Source organism: Dermochelys coriacea, chromosome 7 (assembly GCF_009764565.3).
Source record: "Dermochelys coriacea isolate rDerCor1 chromosome 7, rDerCor1.pri.v4, whole genome shotgun sequence".
Taxonomy (NCBI): Eukaryota; Metazoa; Chordata; order Testudines; family Dermochelyidae; genus Dermochelys; species Dermochelys coriacea.
This window is the reverse complement of record NC_050074.1, coordinates 94,543,027-94,563,602: the sequence shown is the minus strand read 5'-3', so window position 1 is coordinate 94,563,602 and position 20,576 is coordinate 94,543,027. Positions and strand designations below refer to the sequence as shown.

At 36.7% G+C, this 20,576-nt stretch overlaps 1 protein-coding gene across 3 annotated transcripts in view; it reads right to left on the bottom strand.

Moving 5' to 3' along the window:
- MYOF (myoferlin) overlaps positions 1-20,576 on the bottom strand; it is a 111,487-nt gene that overhangs the window by 16,956 nt on the left and 73,955 nt on the right. For all 3 annotated transcript variants that reach the window (XM_038409248.2, XM_038409246.2, XM_043518711.1), the window contains 12 exons: positions 18,378-18,492; positions 17,901-18,006; positions 15,195-15,337; positions 14,692-14,865; positions 13,129-13,240; positions 11,256-11,333; positions 7,941-8,122; positions 7,685-7,843; positions 7,444-7,542; positions 6,992-7,153; positions 6,301-6,466; positions 5,120-5,196 (listed from right to left, as the gene is read on the bottom strand). In XM_038409248.2, coding sequence (XP_038265176.1) covers positions 5,120-5,196; positions 6,301-6,466; positions 6,992-7,153; positions 7,444-7,542; positions 7,685-7,843; positions 7,941-8,122; positions 11,256-11,333; positions 13,129-13,240; positions 14,692-14,865; positions 15,195-15,337; positions 17,901-18,006; positions 18,378-18,492 — 1,573 coding nt within the window. The remainder of the gene's footprint in view (positions 1-5,119; positions 5,197-6,300; positions 6,467-6,991; positions 7,154-7,443; positions 7,543-7,684; positions 7,844-7,940; positions 8,123-11,255; positions 11,334-13,128; positions 13,241-14,691; positions 14,866-15,194; positions 15,338-17,900; positions 18,007-18,377; positions 18,493-20,576) is intronic.

Genomic DNA, 20,576 nt, shown 5'->3' with positions numbered 1-20,576 from the left:
AGGACTATCTCTAAATCAAATGTAATAATTTTTAATTTCACGGAGATTTTGTTCCAAAGGATCTTCATACACACACACACACAGTAATTTGGGTTGTTTTGCTCTTTTTGAAGACTCTCATATTTTACTCCATACATGCTTATAAAATAGTTGCTAATGCTCACAAGTCTTTTTATTGCCAATTTGCAGCTTTAAAAATTTTGGACAATCCGGAGTCTTAAAAAATGTGAAGAATTATAAATACTTGCAACAACTTTCAAAATTGCAAAATTAATTATATAATTTACATTATGAATAAGAATCTTCCATGAAGAGCAAATACTGTACCAAACTTATTTGGAAGCAATGATTACCGCTAGTGATTTTCTGTGTTTATATTACCCATTGTGTTCTAATTTAGAGGTATTATAATTAGATTGTTGTGCAAACCAAAAGAAATCCAGAAAATAGCAGGTCAGTATACACACCAAATGAACTACTCAAAATTCCTCATTTCTATCATGAAGGTAATTATCCTGTTTGGATATTAAAATGTACTGTATTTCAGTCATCATGGCTAACTTTAAGATAAAATCAGAAGTATCCCATGGCAACAAATAATTTCATACTTGTATGAGGATTTATGACAACTTCTAAAGGAGCAGTTTGCCCTCAGAAACTCTGATTACCTGTCTGTTCACCTACAGGTATGTAATAAATTTAAAAGACCTTGCATTTTCTAATCTACATTTTTTTCCACTAGTTCACAATGTTGAAGATAGATGAATGAGTTTTTCATGGAAACAACTTTGTTTGCATTAGTGCAACAAGCTTCATTCTTAACACTGAATTAGGGGGATTTACTGCAAAACATAATTATTTATGGTCTCTGAATCTTTCATCAGAACGTAGTGTTCAAGGTGCTGACTGGTTTAAGACTAATTTTTTTTCCTGATATACCTTCAAATGTCTTTTCACACAATATTTTTAATAGCTTTGAAAAATGTTTAAAATCCAAATCCCACAAATCCCCACCACAAACTGTAAATATGATCTATATTTTGGATGCTGTTAAAATTATTAAGCAATGCTCATTCATAAAATGCCAGTGATTTAGGCTAAAATCATTATAAGATAAATTGAGATTTTGGAGAGAAATAGTCACATGGTAAAGACCAGATAAAACAATTTACCAATTTCTTTAGCTATCCAATGACCTTATTATGTATTATTATAAATGTTCTTTCATAACAAGTATTGAACTGCTATTTATTTATCTGCTCCAATTTATGGAGACCCTGTACTATCAGCCACAGTTGAGTCTTAGCAAGGTAACAGAATTATGTTTTTATTTACTGTTGTTTAATCAGTACGTCTTCCCCTGGAAAATCTAATTTTAAACAAAATTCAAATATTGGTAGTAGGGCTAAACTAATCAAATTCTGAAGTGTAGATATATGACATGTAAAGGAACTGTTAGTCCCTAGTAATTGTAAATATGTTATTATATGTGATATAAAAGCATCCTTCACTCCAAAATCTCTCTACAGAATTATCAAAAGAGAAGTGAAAGCCACATGACCAAGGCACCTAAATCCCCACTTTGGTTATCTTCATGCATTAGCTTCATACATACATGCACTGCTGTTGGAGAAACCATTTTGCCGAGTGCGGTTGACATACTGCTTAAGCACTGGAAATTGGAATGTAATTGATGAAATTTCTACATCTGTACCATAGTGTGTTATCTGCACATCATCTATGCTTTCCAAAAATGTACTTTTAATTCTTCTAAAGAGTCCTTATATCATATGGATGCTATTAGTGTATGCAATGCAATATTACATTTACTAAATTGATGTCCAACTCTTAAAAAAAAAAAAAAAAGTTGTCGAGCACACTGTGTAATATTTATAAGTTTTCCCTTCTATGTGTGAAATCCTGACCCCATTGAAGTCAATGAGAGTTTTGCCATTGACTTCACTAGGAACAGGACTTTTACCCTAGGCATCTATTTTGTATATAAATATTAACTGACACAAAAAATATGGATTGGGAATTTGGAAAGCATTAACATGATTAGAACAGAAGGCCTGTTTTGTTTCTGCTATTTTATGTTAAACATCAAGTCCTTATGTGTGAGAAAATAGAATATAGGATAATGCATTATTATGAGGTCTCTAAATAAGTCCATCCTTTCTGACATTAAGATCCTGAATGAGTAGTGAAAAAAGAAGATAGATTTGTACAGTACATTCAATGAACACATTAGAAATATGGCAAAGCCACAAAATTTGGATCTGAGTTTGAACTTTTCCAAAGTTCTGGAGTGTTTTCATTGATGACCTTTGTAACATTAAAAAAAATCTTCACTTCTGTAAAGGAAAAGGTGGATTCACACAAACCAACAAAAACAAATTAAATCCCAAAGCTTGTTGACTTATGCTTAAATTTAATATGGATGTGCATAAGAAAAAACATGAAGAGAAAAATTTCCTGTATGTTTGAAACATCTGGTTTCCAAATATGAATTTTATCATTCTGCTTTTATTTTAAAAATTTATTTAAAAAAAACTGCTATCAAAATTCTGGATGAATTTGTACAAAAAAAACCGCAACACCCTTTAAAAATATTGTTTGGTTTGTAGGTTTTTAAAGAAATTTGTTAATTAAAAGCATCTGCAATCAGTAATTTTTGAAAAAACCTGCAAGCTAGGGGACAAATTTTGCAAACCTAAAATTAGGGGGATTTTAACAAAGACCAAACTTTTGTAATTGAATTATAAATACCTGTAAAATAAGGTTTTATGATGGGATTGATGAAAGAATCAGAACAGTACTTTGAAGAGATCCACAAGACAGAACAGAAAAAAAAATATACATGATGCCCTGGGCAGCAGAAATGTTTCACTTGATATGGATTTGGGATGGCCACAATACTCAGGGGATGGCAAAACTATGACTGAGATACACCTGTCATTCCAAAAAGCATCAATATATCCTTTATACCATGGTCTTGATTCTCTACTACTTCCAAAGGGGAAGAAGAGAGCCAGTTGGGGCTCCCTGATTCACGTGTGTCAAACCCCAATGGCAACTCAAATTTACACCAATGGAGGATTGGGCAATTCTTTACCATGCCCCCTCAAATCACCCCACTACCACTACCACCACACTGCACTCCCTTCCCCTAACACCCAAGCTGAGGGTGGAGGGGAGGGACAGTTAGTGCAGAAGGAGGCAGAGTTCTCTTGTGTAAGGGGAATGTGTCATTGGCTATCTCTGACTGGTTCAAGGTCCTTTTGCACTGCATAAAGTCCTTAGCTTACCAGAGAAATTCCTCCCCCTGCATTTTGTTTATTGCATTTATTTTTAAAATATTTGGAAAGCATTACAATTGTTAATTGGCACTATATTTTGCATTCCTCTCCCTGCTTCTTGTTTTGCCTTGCATCCACAAATCTGGCATCTCCTGAATGTCTCACCAAAAACTTTAAGCTTAGTGTGGCTAAAATTAAAAATTGTGTCACTTATTTCTACCTCCAAACCCTCGCCTTTTCCTGCTTTCTCTCTTACTGCTGATAACATCATAATCCTCTCTGTTGCTCAGAAAATAACCTGGGGACATCTTCGACTCCTCTCTCTTTCTGTTTCTCACATCCATAGTGCAATCTTCAAGCTAAATTAGGTAAAATATTTTAAAATGGAAACAACACAGAAAACTCAATATTTTGGTAGTTTGATTTACCTCGTTAGCCATATGCAAACTACAAATGCTTTCCAGAGGTGACTGTGTCAGTGAATGGGCTCAGCCTCACACTACTTCTAGCCAAATGGAAAGGTTGGACAATGGACTGAATGTATACTGTTAGCTGCTTGAACATATTGATACATATATAGTCTGGCAGCACTCCTGGTATGCCTGTGATAAATATCTGCTTTCACTGGCACTGTTTATATAGCATAATTACAGAGCAGCTATGCTACATGAAAGACAAAAGGGGATTGCATAGAGAGGGATCCTCAGTAAAGCAAGAAAAGAAGCATTTCAAAAAATATAATGCACATCATAACTGCCCCAATGACAAAAGAAAAAGGTAAATAAGCACAGAAGCATATGTTTAAGATTTAGTGTGTTAAGCATTAAATGTGGATGAATAGCTCAAAAAAGTTCAGCAGGTGCTTGCTCGAAAACTTCAATTAAACACCAGTAGTGTCTGTTGTTGAATTCACTTTGGCTTTTGTGGTTGCTTTCTACAAACAACCTAGAAAATGAGTTTACGGGCAGGAGTGGTCACAAAAATATTTTGAATTGTAAGCAAATATTCAAGAATATTCACAGAGCACACATTTAGAACTTGTAAATGCAAATATTCACAACAGAAACCTGATTTTAAGTACAACTCATCCAATCAGGAAACAGAAATGTGCCATATGGCCTAGGAGTCCAATAATCCAATCAACACTTCTAGAATTTCATATCTGAACACCTGTAACAAACTGCTCATGAATGATCTAAAGACCAAAAATTATTCACCAGAAGTATTTAGTGAATAATTTGGAATAGGAAATCATTTGAAAAGTTATAAACTGCTCACAGACAATTCTTGAACAGATAGGATAAATTGATTGAGAATACATTATTATTAATTATTTACTCAACTCTACTTTGCGTGAAATGCATCATTTCAATGTTACCCATTAGAAAAAGGGTAATAATAATAAAGATACTTTCTTTACTCCCCTGCCACAAAACAAATTTATTTTAAATGACACTCCAAAAGGCTCCACCAATTTTGTAGTTGCTTCTATGACTTGGGCAGAAAAGCTTACAGAAATCCAAAGTTGTATGCTAAGTAGTTGTTAAAAGAAAAGGAGTACTTGTGGCACCTTAGAGACTAACAAATTTATTAGAGCATAAGCTTTCGTGAGCTACAGCTCACTTCATCGGATGCATCCGATGAAGTGAGCTGTAGCTCACGAAAGCTTATGCTCTAATAAATTTGTTAGTCTCTAAGGTGCCACAAGTACTCCTTTTCTTTTTGCGAATACAGACTAACACGGCTGCTACTCTGAAAGTAGTTGTTAGTAAATCATATGTCCAAAATATGAAAGTCAAGCATCAAATTCCAAAGATTACCTGAGCTGCTAGTAGTGGCTTTGTTTCTTCCATTTCAATGACCACATTCTGATGAGGCACAGCAGACAGGAGGCTAACTGTAAATGAAACATTTTCTTAAGGTGAAATATGCTAGTCAATTTTGCTATCGGAATTTAAATTTAAATGTTATAGAAGATGTAAAAGAATTTATTTGGCGTGGGTTTGACTTTTTAAAGTAAGCAGTTATTTGCAATGTTTTGTTAACTGCTACTCAGGATTAACTCTTTAAAGAAATTAGCAAGCATTAGCTGTGTTACATATATACTTTTCTCTCTAACACACAAACGTGTATCAAATGCAATGGAGTTTGAAGAAAAAGCAACCATGGGACATTTTCAAAGCTGCAACTAGCAGGTCGGCACCTAATGCCTACTGAAAGTCAGTGGATGTTTGACTCTTACCTGCCGTTTATGGTTTTCAAAATCTTCCCATAATGGGTTGTAATTGAAAAAAATGGTGCCTATATGCATAATATGACAGTACAGTACAGTGAACTGATGTGGTCCATTAGGAGCCTGATCTTCAAGTTGATCCATGTGAGTGCTTATATGGTCCAAATGCATGGAGCAGCTCCTATGTTTCCATATTCCTTCCTTTTTTTAAAAAAAGCTACTGTGGTATTTCCATCCATTCTCTGGAATAATGATGATGGCTTTTTAAGGAGCACTGAAGATAAACTAAGTAAAAGATGGGAGGTTTAAATAAACCATGGCTTTCCAAATAAATTTACCCATAAAATGTAAAGCCATCTTTGTAATAACTCCCTCTTTGCTTTCAGTCTTTTATCTTTCTCCTTGAGTGTCGTTCTCTACATCAGTATTACCAATTACAACAGTCATTTAAAGGTAGTTATATTGCATGCAAGTGCTATAGAAGCCTTTCGGAGGTACCAGCTAATCCAACGGTTTGACACTGTCTGTTGTAACAATACAGACGTTGCCCTGTAGGTTGTTGTCTCTCTTCTGAGGCTCTATAGATTACCACATTGGTGATTAATACTGAGAGTTTGATTTTTCCACTCAAACCACACTGTCACTAACTTAATATACAACACTAGGTTGCTATAAATCTATTCTGTATATACAGTGAACATTCAAGGTGGCTTACTCAAATCTTCCTCAAGAGAGGAGGTGAATTGTTGTCATCTTCTAGCTGCCTACCTTTTAGTTGTGGTGCAATGTCTTCTTTAGTAGCGTAGGGGTCACAGCGAAAGTCTTCCAGGGACTCAATGGTACACTGTCCCACAACTGGTTTCCGTCCAAAATGTCTGTGGTCTATCACTTTAATAACTAGTGATGGAGTGTATAGCTCCTCTTTGGGCAAAAACTAGAAGTTAAAAAGAGTTGCCTGTGTTTAGAACCATGGTCGATAAGGAGAATAAAGAGTTTTTGCCTGAGCAAAGACTGCAGGATTGGGCCACAGTCTCAGTAATTTAATACTGAGACTGTTCGTGTAAATTTGCATATATCATGCAGCTCCATGCTGTACTAATTAAATAAATGTCAGTAGAAAAATCTTTTAAAAATACATGTATTGCCTCAAAGTAAGATTTCCCAAGTCTCACATATTACAGTGATGAGGGCTGTATAAATACCTATACAGATCTATAGATAGATCATCAACATAGTCATATTGATTGGTAGCATTTGGGAATATATTATTTTGCCAGTATTTGTGTAGAAATGTTTAATTATCATTATGAAAACTTTCAGACTCAAAGATGAATGTCTTACATTAAGTCAAAGAAGAATTGCTTGTTCCTTCTATTGATTTTTCTACTAAAAGGAAACCTAGAGTGTAGAATATTTAAATACTACTGAAGATCTTTGCACTGTAATTTTAATATCATACCACTTTCATGAAGAGAACAGAATATGGAAAATTTGGTGTCTTTTTGAGGTTTTTGATCACTTCAGACTGCACCATTTCACCACCACACTCTACAATGAGACTTGGAGAAGTAATAGAAGCCATTTGGTAGTTTTTCATGTTTCGTAACCCCCAGGCAAGAATCTGTAAATAAAATCCAATATAGGCATTACTAAGGGAAACCAGTGTGCTAAAAATGATACTGAAATAATAACTGAAAGGGGAAAACAATGTCTTTCCAATTATAAAGTATGGCTGACATATATTGCAAGGTGTTTTACCAAAAAATTTTAATGACACTACACTGGAAAATAAGCCATCTGTATTTATTTCATTACCAATTATTTATGGAAGCAAATATATAAAGACATTTTGTACCCTACAAGATGAGATTCTTCTCATTATATTCAGTTAATTTGAGCAGCATACACTACCTCAATAGCAGTGAGCTGAACAACAGGTCTAATTCCTTGAGGTACCATGTAAAGCTTTGGTGCTCTTTGTGATGGAAGAATTGGAAGGTTGGAACCATCCTATGAATAAAAGCACAGAAGCACAAGTTTCTTTCCTTTTTCTTAAACAGAATGCACCATATATAGTAAAACATTCACTACTGTAATTGTTTCAAAATGCCATACAGTTTGGAAGAATATATATAATATATATTTAAATTACCTTGTCCCTCAGAATAAGCTCAGCATCGAAAAGGATGTCCCCACAAGCTTTGCCTCCATTCATTACAGGGTACCAGAGAAGCTTAGGTGTGATATCCACTTCTGAGTTTACCTTTACCAAAGGAGAGCAAACACTTCTTCCTAGAAACTCATCTTTGCCCTGGACAAATTGGCCAATCAGAAATCATAAACTTTAATTAATCTGCTATTTCCAAGTAAACAACTAAAGGGGAATCAAGACAAAAAAATTCACATACCACTTGGTCATTGTCAAAAAGTTCAATAACCACATTAGGTGGATTTTGTGCTACTGTCTGTGGGTCTCCATAGATTTCAATTTCATTAAATATAAGCGTTTGGTCCCATGTAGGATTCAGAGTTGAATGGATGATCTCAGTTGTTTTGCTTTGATGGAGGAATGAAACATGAGCATATGGATCTGAAAGACCATACAAAGATTTAGAAAATCTAATTTTTTTTAAAAAAATGGCCAGATCCTCAGCTGGTGGAAATTGGTCAATGTACACCAAATGAAGATCTGGCCTACATTATTTTCCTTCCCTCGTTGTCTCCTCCCAGTTCAAGTCTCTATACCTCAGGCTATAACAAACACCTATGGGTGGTGATTGCAGGCAGCAGGCAACCCTATTACAAAGTATAACATCCCATTGTACTGATTAGAATCTTATCCTGCTAGTATTAAAAGCAGTGCATGTAACTCTAAAATGTAATATTCATAGAAACCACAGTGAAAGTGTGGTAGAATTACCTGGATACATAACTCCTCACCCACTGTAATGAATGTGTAACCCTCTGGAGTCGAAGGGTTTTATCTATGAACCTCTGCACGTGAGCTGTGAAAACTAATCTGACCTGAACCTTCACCTATTCCTCCATTAAACCTTTCTTGAGGCTTGAAAAGTTTACCATTTTTTCTTCACTTTCACATGCCCGTGTACTTCCTGTTTTAGCTTGAATCAGAAGTACAAGTGCCTTAACTCCATCACACGAAAATAAATAAAATAAATAATTTTAGCCTGATTATAAACAAGGAATGTCCAGAAATCTCAGGGGAGATTTCTAATCCAGTTTTAGGGACCAAAGATTGCTTAGTGGAGCTAACCCTGAGGGAAAAAGAAACAGGCACAATCCCATAGCCCTGGGTACTTGCCCACCATAGCTATTAAAAACTCATCTATGAATTCCCCATGACAGGTGTCCCTGTTTTTCCTTAAAAAAGTCTCTTCACTCTGTGTATGTTGCATCACAGCATTAAAACCTATCCTTTCTGTCGCAAGCACTCAAGAGCCATCAAGTCAGTGGAGGTCCACACAGGTGAATCCAGTGGCAGAAGCTAGGCTGTTACAAGATTGGTAGTATTTTTCATTATCAAGCATGCCTGGATTTGAAACTACAACTTGGAGGTGACAGTCTCCATATTTTGTTACCAGTTTCCTGAGCCACCTGGTTGCCTCTTCAAATCCTTTCATGTATTTGTATTTCATCATCAAACACAATGGAAAGGTTAACACAGAACTGATGATGAACCTTTAAATTCTCAGTTTGGTTATCGCAGAGTTTGCTCTGTGCACATCTTGAACACCACAATAATCTGTGTAAATGTCCTATGACTCAGAAAATTAGCCTGAAAACTAAAATGAAGTTTTGATATACTAGCCTCTTACAATTACTGACATATATCCTCTATCTAAGCTTTTCCTTGATGCCTCTGTTGATGTACAACTCCAGGGAATCCTAAATAATACAAAGAGATCATTCTAGTTCTGACTAGTTGTTGAACAATAAATTCTACTAGGCTATTGCACAGATCAAGCTCTGGCCTCAAACATGTTTATTTATGGCAGCCCCCTTCCTCTTGTGAAACAGAACTAAATGATTAAAGTGTTCTAGGCCTACTATTAGGTAGACCTCTAAATCATTGGGATCTCTGAAGAAGGTATCTGATGATGGATATTAACATTTCCTGTACAAATTGCCGTTACCAAGCACCAGAGGCTATTTTAAAGGTTATCTTTAGGTCAGCTTCAACAGCCTCTAGCTAAGTAACTAATCCAAGTTTTATGTATTTTTGTGTAAATCTTCAAGTGTTATTGCTGTTAAAGTACAAGTTTAGATGTTTAGGTTTATATGTGTCTGCATCTGAGATATCTGTCAAGTAGGGGGATTGTTGTAGTTTCTTTGTATTTCTTTTTAATTGCTGCGTATTCAAGTAAATCCAAAACAGTGACATATGCTATGTACATAGAATTTGAACTCAGACAACATATGAGAAAACAGCATCACTGCTACAATATACTTCATTCTATGTTTCTAACAAATTATTGAATGCACTAGATATTTTCAATTAATAATAAAAAGGAAAGAAGGGGAAGAGAGAAGATGGAAACGTAGAAAAACAAACAAACAAAAAAACCCTGAAAAACCCAGCCCCACATCCACAGTATATTCATTCTAACCCTACCCTGTTAGAAGTTCAAAGTCATGTTTATACAGTATCCCATTCTGTCCACCCAGTGGAATTTTTCATTGCAACTAACAAACATTAAATACTTGAGTACCTGATTACCCATTAGTTTACTCTAGCTTACAGAGATACAGACTGATACACATAGGTAGAAAAAAAAGGAGTACTTGTGGCACCTTAGAGACTAACAAATTTATTTGAGCATAAGCTTGATGAAGTGAGCTGTAGCTCACGAAAGCTTATGCTCAAATAAATTTGTTAGTCTCTAAGGTGCCGCAAGTACTCCTTTGCTTTCTGCGAATACAGACTAACACGGCTGCTACTCTGAAACCTGACATAGGTAGAAATATCTAAGACTTTCCTTATGGATGGAGCTATGATAAAGTCATACAAATAAATACCAGGAGTAAAAGTGATTTGTCTGAACATCATGCTACCATGGATAAATTACTACAGTTTATAAATCTTTACAATAGATCTTGTGGCACTATTGCCTATTGAGGGGTAAAAAATTTTTAGTTCCTGTACAATTAAGCACTAATGAATACCTTTGTACAAATAAACAAGACCCATGCTTAGCAGTAAGGTACATATAATCTGCAATTTCTGTACAAGTCAATATTAGTGCTAACATAATATAAAACTTTAGATAAGGCAAGAACTTGTTGATACAACAGCAGATATAGCTTGATTCATCTCTGTGAAGAGTGGACAGAGTTACACACTGCATAGTCTTGGGCCAAAAAGGAGAAGCTGGGGCCCAGGGGAAATTCGTCCATGGGGAAGTATAGGCAATGTTTGCACCACCACTCTCCCTACAGGTATCTGCTGGGGAGGGGAGCTGGCAGAACTGTCCTGGGGGTACTGCTAAATTGGTGCATTTCCCAGATGAACTAGCCACCCCTCCTTGTTGGTCAGTACTGTGCACTTTGGGGATGAGCTGGCCAGCTCTGGATCCCACTCAGTAAAGCGGTAATTACTGCCATCGGGGCTTACAGCAGGTGAATCAAGCTATCCTATAGCTGAAATAAGCTATTCATTAATTGTAGGGAATGGGTTTGTTGACTTTAATAGGATTTTTCCATACCTGAAAAGCTGTCTTTGTCTAAAGCAGTAAGGTTTCTTGCCTGATAGATGTAGCAGCGAAGGTGGTAACTGTACACTCCTACACAAAATGAGAGTCCAAATGTAGTGGTTAGAATTAAACAAGTGTGATTCCTTTAATTGGGCTATTTTGCATTTATAAAACAGGCATTCAATAGCTTCTCAACGAAAGCACGAGCAATTTTAGCACCATATATTAACTTGAATATTTGTGATCAGTGCACTGGTACTATCAGGCTAACGTATGGGTGCTGCTTCTACAGCCCAGCACAAAGTAGATGAAGATCCCTAGAATGGGATAAAATGGATGCCATACTGTTTTTTCACTTCTGACTCTGCCAGAGACTTTAAAAAGTCCTAACAAATTACTCTATTCAAAAGAGTCTGATAATCAGATGTAACTTCTCATGCACCTGTCTGCAATTATATGAAATTAGAGGTCAGGACCAACAGTTCTTTCTTCAAGACTGAAGGTAGAAGTAGCACTGAAAACTGCAGGATTCACCCCAAAGCAAGCTAGCCCTGAATATATTTTTGAACATCATTTAATTCCTTTCTGTCGCCCCCAAATCCAAAATGTTGGTCAGTACAGTTCACTGGCTTATTTTGGGCCAAAGTCTGATCCCACTGAATTCAGTACAAGTGTTGCCATTGACTTGAAAGGGAGCAGGAGCTTATTTAAGCATATTAGACATTTTATTTAAAATAATAAAATTCCATAAAATAGTTTTTTTAGCTCAACATCTGAAGATCAGAGGGTAAATAGAAACAAAAGTCCGAACGGGAAACTTTTTTTTTTTTTTGGCTTGGCTTTTTATTTTCAGAGTTAAATCCTATTTGAATCCTGAAAACCAGTTAAAGGGCTTGTAAACTAAAGCTCTGGTTCCTTCCTCTGACTGCCTCCAACCCCCCTCCCCCAAGTATATGTTATGCTCAGGACAGGTAGTTCTTCCTTTTCTACTATTGCTTGCTTACAGCAGAATTCAGCAAGGTGCTCCCAGACTTATTTGACTATGGTTAAACGGAGGGGAGAGTGGACAACTTGGCGGTACTAGTAGACTGTAATTAGAGCATTTGTACAAACAGAAAGAGATGAGCTGAGAGAGGACTGTTTGGATCTAGATCTGGATTATGTTTAGATTAGGGTTTGAGGCTGAAATACAGCTCAGTTTTCTATTGAGATTTGGCCAGAGCAAATCTGGTTGGCTGCTTTGATTGTGTAGCCAATGAAACATGCATTTGGCTCCAAAAGAGTAGAGTGAATGGAGGGTCAATAGCATAACTGTCTATATTGCACTATTACTAATAGGGTCCTATCTATCAATCTACTTTAGGTATCTGTAAGGCACCTATCAAAATGGGAACTAAGCATCCCTAAATTTTCATATAATTATGAGCTACTAGAGATTATTTGACCCATATTCTGTAATCCAATTTATTGGTTTTGATCCTGTTTACTCAAATATTTTTATTAACTTTTCTGTTGATAGGATTTATATTTAGATCTTCAAATGATGGAAACAGACGAAGTTGAACATTGTTAGTCGTACTATGCATTGTTTGTCTTCCAGTAGCCATTCTAGGCCCCATCAGGGATTGACCATCATTGTGCTAGGAGACGTACAAGCATATAGTTAAAATACAGACACTGTCCCAAACAATTTACAATCTTGGTTAGTAAGAAGATGCAACAAGTGGATGAGACACTGGTGGGGAGTGGGGGAAGTACACTGGTGGGGAGTGGGGGAAGGAGGATGGGGTAACAATATGGTTCACTATCTGGCTACTGATTATCAGTGATCAGTATGCATAATAACAGAAGTGAGTCATTAAGCAGGGATCTGGTAAAAACCTACTGTCAAAACTGCAGGAAACAATTGGAGTGTTGGCACCAAATACACGTGTGGCAGACTCCTTGTCTTTTTCTGAGCTCTTCCCCTCTCCATCATCAAGGCTCGTGTCTGCTCCCTAAAATCATATACAAAACCAAGTTCACTGACATTTACATACACAGAAATAACATGATCTTCATGTAAATGGCTTCTTATGTACACAATGGGCTTCATTCACTCCTGTTAGGGCAAGAAGAGATGCAAATTGTACCTCCCTGAACAAATGAAGCCTAGTGTACTGCGGAAGATGTTCACGCTTGGCTGCAGGCAAAGGTGTTTGCTCTGCCACTCTCCTTTGGGAAGGTTAATTTTTTAAGTTGCAGTCAGAGCGCTATAGAAATCAGTCTGGTGGTCATGTCCACTTCTTGGCCAATGCTGCCTGCTTTGTGGGATAAATTGGGCAGATAAGAAGAAGGGAAAGAGAGAACAATTGTATTGGGGGCCTGAGCTCGGGGCACCCCAAAATGTATAATGTCTGTATAAATAAAGTGAAATGGGAGGAGCTGGGGCACCAGTGAACATGATGTACCAGAGCCCCCCATTTCTCTCGATGGGCCTGCCTGCAAGCACCCTACTACAGGAGAGGCTGCAAGCACTCTACACTGGCCACCAACCTCCTCTAAAGAGCTATTATACTGCTGGGGGCGTTAGCCCCTCAATTACACTGGTACAAGCTGGCAGCAACCATGAGCTGTGTCTAGCCCAATATTTATAGAGTTAAAAGAAACAGACACTAAAAAGCGAATGTTCAAAACTCCATGGGAGTCAGGACCCAGGGAAGTTGAGGAAAGAAAATAGATATTATAAACTAGATGGCTGTTGTTTGTTGCTTATGATGCAAAACAAGAAAAAAATGTAGTGCCACTGCCACAAATTGAAATTTCCCTAGTACGATGCCACCGCCCTTTCTGTAACCAATATCCTAGTAAAATATATTACTTTCTCACACTATGTTCTTTATACTATTCCCTAGTTAATGCCTTTCGCATATACAATGAATCCTTTAACAAACCTATGGAATAATTAAATTGTGATGATCTATTAGTGACCATATAGATATCTTTCTATCTTCTTTCATACTGTGCCATCCCTTTAGTTGTTTAATTGCCTCTAGACACAAATATCCAGCAGAGGCAATACCTGTCCATACCCGTTACTGACACAATTATTCTTTATGCATTTGATTTATACCCTTGAGCAGCTTTACTATAGTTGGACCATCTCCTTTGCTTTTCCAGGCAGGTGGGTCTCCTAATGGTTCAGTTTCTGCTGCGAAGTCTCATAATATGCTAACAGAGAAATAATTCTAGGAGTCAAACAGTATACATATTATGCAGACAATATGATCATAATGGTCCCTTCTGGCCTTGAAGCCTGTGAATGCCTCAGTCACACAGCAATTTAATGGTTATAAAGCATCTCAAGCAGTAGCTTCCTGTATTTAATAACATGTTAATGTTTAACCACTAATTTTAAAACTTATTTTCCTGTTAATTAAACAATTACTGCTGTGATTTTACTACTTACAAGAGCACCTTCAAGTTTAAAGATAGCTGCTGCACCATGTGTTTCGGAAGGAGCCATTTTTCTCCTCCAGCGTCTACGGCGGAATGTATCAGAACTGCATTGTTTCCAGTGAAACTTCCAGCCAATCAAAGATGCATATTCCCATCCTTCTTTATCTTCATAGGATGCTATTACCTAGGAGACATCAGAAGAAAAACAAATCATCCACTCTGAACTTACATAAATGTCATAAAAAGTCTGCAATAGTTACAGCAAAAACAATCAACCGCTTTCAAAATAAACTCTAAGTGAAAGACAAAGACACTATTCTACAGTAGGAAAGGGAACCTGACTGCATGTCAAATAAAGTTGTTTTAAAATATTTTTCTTTAGATAGAAAGAGAATGTTGTTCTGCACTCAGACTTATCTGTGAGATTCATTTCCAACACATTTACCTCTAAAAACATGTATTGTGTGTAAGAAATAGAAACCCTTAACTACAGTTCTAATATGCTCCTTGTACCTTTACTCCTGTTGTTGCTTGGCTTGAATCCTTTTTGCGTTTTCGCATCAGTCTTCGCCGTCTGTGTGTATGATACATTTTTTCTGCAGCAACCCAGGACTTTGGTTTGTTGTCTGGAGGAATGGTAATTCCATATTCCCAGCCTAAAACAGGATTTGTTAGTTATGCTTCAGATAAACAGTTTAAGTTATAAACAAGAGGAGTTTGGGTTCAGTGTTAAAGCAGTTCTGCAGATGGTAAAGTTTTATTGGAAATAAAATAAATCCATAAGGGACTATTTTAGTATTGCCAGCCCTAAACATTTAAAAGTCATGGGTCGGGTCACAAAAAAAATTTACTTACTGGGTTTTGAGACTTTAGGGCGCATTGGGGTCATATTTGCATGCTTTACAACCAGGAGGGCTAGAAACTTACTTTTTATTTTAAATGAAAGCTGGAATTCAAACAATCACATGACCTCAGGTTTTAAGAAACACACCAATTATTGTGAGAAACATGACAAAAATCACAAGATTTGGCAACACTGCTTTTTATATTTCCACTGTACAAAATTGGAATTCAACAGCCAGAATCTGGGGTCCAGATTTTTATGTAGTCTAACTTTCTGCTGTGGAAGGTATTATGACCTCATGCACTGAGACTTAACCTGAGCACAGGTGGCAAAGCTACATAAGAGGAGTAAGAAAACTTAGATTCCAGTGATGCCAAACAGCCAGTTGTTTCACTGGACTTTAAAAAAAAAAGAAAACAGCTATCCGAGAGTCTTCAGGTTCTTTAGAATTCATCCAAATTCATGATAGTACTGCAGACTTCTGGGCTTCAGATACTCTTCTCTTAAAACTGTCCCTTCTTCTTTCCCAAGTCCCTTGTTTCTTGAAATAGTATAGAAATATTCCATAGATTTCTTGTTTACTGGCAGGCTTTGAAGTCAAATATTTCCCCCAAACATCCCTATAATATCGTAACAGTCATCTCATTACATGGGTTACACCACACCCTCTTGAACTACTTGCTGCTGGATCGATGGGTCCATTTTATATTTGGATTAATTATGAGCAGGTGGCAATAAGAGCAGTTCTAGTAACAAATAGTGTCTCTTTACTGTGCTTGCGAATTTCTAAAGTTCATCAGCCCAGTGGTCCATCTAATCTAGTAATCTGTCTCGGACAATGGCCAGTACCCGGCCCTTCTTAGAAGGGCACAGGAAACCCCATCATTGACAGCTTTATAACCAGCTCATGATGTAAGTTTCTTCCTAACCCTTTTCAGTCAGAGTTGGGTTATGCCCAGTAGATTGAGGTTTTATTTTCCTTTTAATGTAACTGTGGATGTTCTCATTGCCTATATAACTATCTCATTATCTATATCAGACCTTTTTAAAATCCTACTAAGCTTTTGGCCTCAATGGTATCTTGTGACAATGAGCACTTAACAACTTGAACAAGTATACCAAAAAAAGTATACCACCTTGGATTTTGCTTGATGAAATGTGCTTACATACACAGCAGGCAACCTATGAAACTTCGCATACTGTGCAAAATGGTGGTGCCTGTGATTCAAGGGAGGCCAGGTTCTTTTGTTACTAGTACTTTGCCTAATGTCATGCAAATTTATGTCCTACTATGGGATGTTGCATAATTTAGTGATTTTTTTTAGACTGATAATAGTCTGGTGAATAAAAGTAGGGTAAAAATGGGAATAGATATACGTAGTGGGCATTTTTAATTGTGGATTCCTTTCGTAACTGGTACCAGTTTGCTGGGTACATGGTCCCTCAAGTGTAAATATTGTCATTAAGATGAAATAGATAATAATGAAATACTTGAAGCATGTGGCTTTGTCTACATTAGATTCTTCATTAAAATTTCCCATATTGCTACCACCAATGCATCTTCACGGCTGGGAGCCCTAGACTAGATTGGCCATTGGCATTTTAATCACAGTGTCGTCTGACCCTCTTCAGAGAAATCCCACAATGGCTTGGGGTTGGTATGGGGTTGATGTAAGTCCTGCAGTGTAGATCCCTAGACCCACTATGCACCCTCTATGTGAATTCCAGGTGGAAAAGTAGAATATGACTGTTGTCCTACGGGCTTAAATAAGTATAACACACACTCAGTCTCTCATGCACCTGCAGCGTATTTAATTCAACACCAGCCTACATCATCATCATCATCATTATGGAAGTGTCCAGAGATCCCAAACAGGATGGGAACTCCATTGGGATAAGCACTGGACAAACATCCAGGAAGAGATGTTTCCTGCCCCAAAAAATTACAATCCAATATAAGACAATAAGTTGAGCGTAACAAACAACTGGAGTATGAGAGTAACAGTTTTATAACTGTGTGCTTACATGGCTATCCAAAACTTGATGGTCCTAAATCATAACATGTTTTTAAATTTATGAAACAACTGCTAGATTCTCCATAAGTTAAGGTTGCAGCCAAGTTTCTATTTAAAGCCACATTTTGCCTCTTCTTTAAGTTCTACATGCACAAAAACCAAATCAACCTTGAAATGTAAAAATTTCCCAGAAATCACTAATGTTCCTCTACTTAGTTACTAACATGCTCTTGGTTACTTATATTTCAAAATATTGTAGTGAAACATAACAACCTGTTGAAAGTTTTGGAATACATTCTTCTACCTGATGGACTGTGAAGAGTTTGTCCTAATAAGTATAGTATAAACAGTTAATCTTACCTTTCTCGTCCACCGCTCGATTTATATCATATATCCAAGCATCATCTTCCCAGATCCATCCAGGGGGACAGGTAATCTCACTAGGTGGTGCAGTTTTTTCTCCATTCTTTCAGGTAGAAAAAACCAAAGGGTTATTATACCTTAAAAGATGTAAAAAATGCACATGTAGCATAACCATATTGTAAGGCTGAATAGGAAGTTGGTTTGATGGGCTCAAATCAACCACTCTCAGCTGCAACTCAGGATGAAGCAAATATTTTTGTAATAAATAGCTGGTGAAACATCACTGTATTTTTCTGTACTAACTTGTTTTAGTACACATATTTTGCTCATGTCAAAATAGAATATTAGACATTTCAAAAGCCCATCATGCCATGAAAAATTAGGAAAAGGGGGAGCAAAATGGCTCACAGCTAAGCAGAACTCTTGTAACCAGAATTTTAAAAAACAAAAAGTATTGATTTGCAAGAATCTCACCACATCTGTGTAGGGCTCCTCAGCTGCTTTCCATTCTCCTCCAGGATAACGACTCTCATTTTGGTACACTTCATCTGTAAACTCACTATGACCTGCATCAGCTTCAGTCAGCAAACTGTGAAGTCAAAAGCAAATATATTAGCAAAGCAAATCATTAAACTACAATTACTGAATAGAACTACTGTAAAGTGTGTGCACATGTGCATGCTTACAAAAAATTATCACCATCCTCCAATGGACAGTTGAGTAAGTCTGAGTCTATGTGCCAAATGCTCTATTGCTATTAGCTAATGGAGATTTTTCTTCAGCCACAGTGGCAGAGGCCTGTGCTTTTGGAGCACAAAGATTTGAGTTTTATTGCACTGTCACTGTGAAGTTCCAACTATCCATAGTGTGCAGTACAGACCACATAAAGACTTCTTTTCCTAGAAGTTCCCGTGATTGCTATCTAGACCTGCTTTGAATGCTCTCAAAAAGTGTATGTATGTATGTAAATATATAAAATACTAATACATATCATATGAAAATGCACATATTTCATATGTACACATGTATGAAATATAAACAATTCTCATATCAGAGTTTTCTTTCACATTTTCTTCAAATCTTTGGATCACTTATTCCGTGTAAATCACGGGTATTTTTCAAGCCTATTTTGTCCACTTACACTGCACAATAGTGCTGGATCACTGTTCTAATTGAGTGATTGACAGTCATAACATGAAAAAAAAATCAACATTTCCCTGAAGACTACCTACGAACTACATATGACTACACATGGGCTAACTTAGGATAAGGAGGGGAAAGGCAATTAAATGGGCTGCCAGTTGATTCTTTTGTCACAGCTAGTTTATTTGTTCATTAAAATGTTGCTGAAATGCATCCAATATCAAACTTTTTCATCCATGTTACAGTACTCAAGTTTCCCAATTTTTCAAAAAACATTAGCTGTACTGTAAATTTGGAAAAATCACATGAGGCTGTAGCTCACGAAAGCTTATGCTCAAATAAATTTGTTAGTCTCTAAGGTGCGAGCTATAGCTCACATGAGGCTGTAGCTCACAAAAGCTTATGCTCAAATAAATTTGTTAGTCTCTAAGGCGCCACAAGTACTCCTTTTCTTTTTTGCGAATACAGACTAACACGGCTGCTACTCTGAAACCTGTGAATTTGGACTAACTTTGACTTTTCTCCACCTCTTAAGTGTGACTGAGTTTAAAAAGAAAATAAAATATTTTACTGATATATTTTTGAAGTGTAAACATGATCATTAAAAGATCACTAATTATTTCAGATAAAATAAATTTCTCCAGTTTTAATTCCCTGTCAGATCTGATTTCCAAAAGAGCTGAAATCTGTTTTGTAATGCCATCTACTGGTAAAATAATGTTGTGTGGGTTATTTTCTGTCTAGTGGAAGAGATCAGGCATAATTGTTTTTACTTCATGTTTTTACAAGAGGCTTTTCTCCTTTATCAGCTGAATTGTTCCCAAATGTATACTTATTGCTTCTCTTCATCAACTGAAAAAATTAATCTTGAAAATCAATCCATTCACATGAAGATTTAATTGCTAAATTTTAAGGTCCCAACAGCAGGTCTCTTCCTGTTGTACAGTGCCAGTCATCCTATGCTTGTTCACTGCCAGAACACAAGAAGAAAACACAGAGATGAAATTCTTGGCCCTACTGAAATCAATGGGAATTTTGGAGCCAGAATTTCACCACTAGTAGCTATTACAGTTTAATCCAGTCTCTCTCTGTGTATGTGAACATGCACTGTTATTGGGTTGCATCCCTTCAAAAAGCAAAATAAATAAATAAAAATTAAAAGCCCCATTGGATCATCTCACCATCTAGATGGTGATTTGTACACTGTGTGGATATGATGTGAACTGGAGGTTTGTAATGGACTCCACAGTAAGCTGAAATCTGAAGCAGCTTTTGTTAAACAGACGGACAGTCACCTGATCTATCTTAGGTACTTATATGGCCGCATCGCTGTAGCAATCTGAGCCCCTCACAGTCTGCAGTGTATCCTTAGTGTTCTCTTCTCAAGACCTCAGTTGTACCTCCATGTTACAGATGGAGAACTGAGGCACAGAGAGTTTAAGTGACTTGCCCATGATCACACAGCAAGTCTATTGCAGAGCAGGGAATTCAAAAATTGCACCAAGGTCTTCAGTGTCCCAGGCTAGTCCC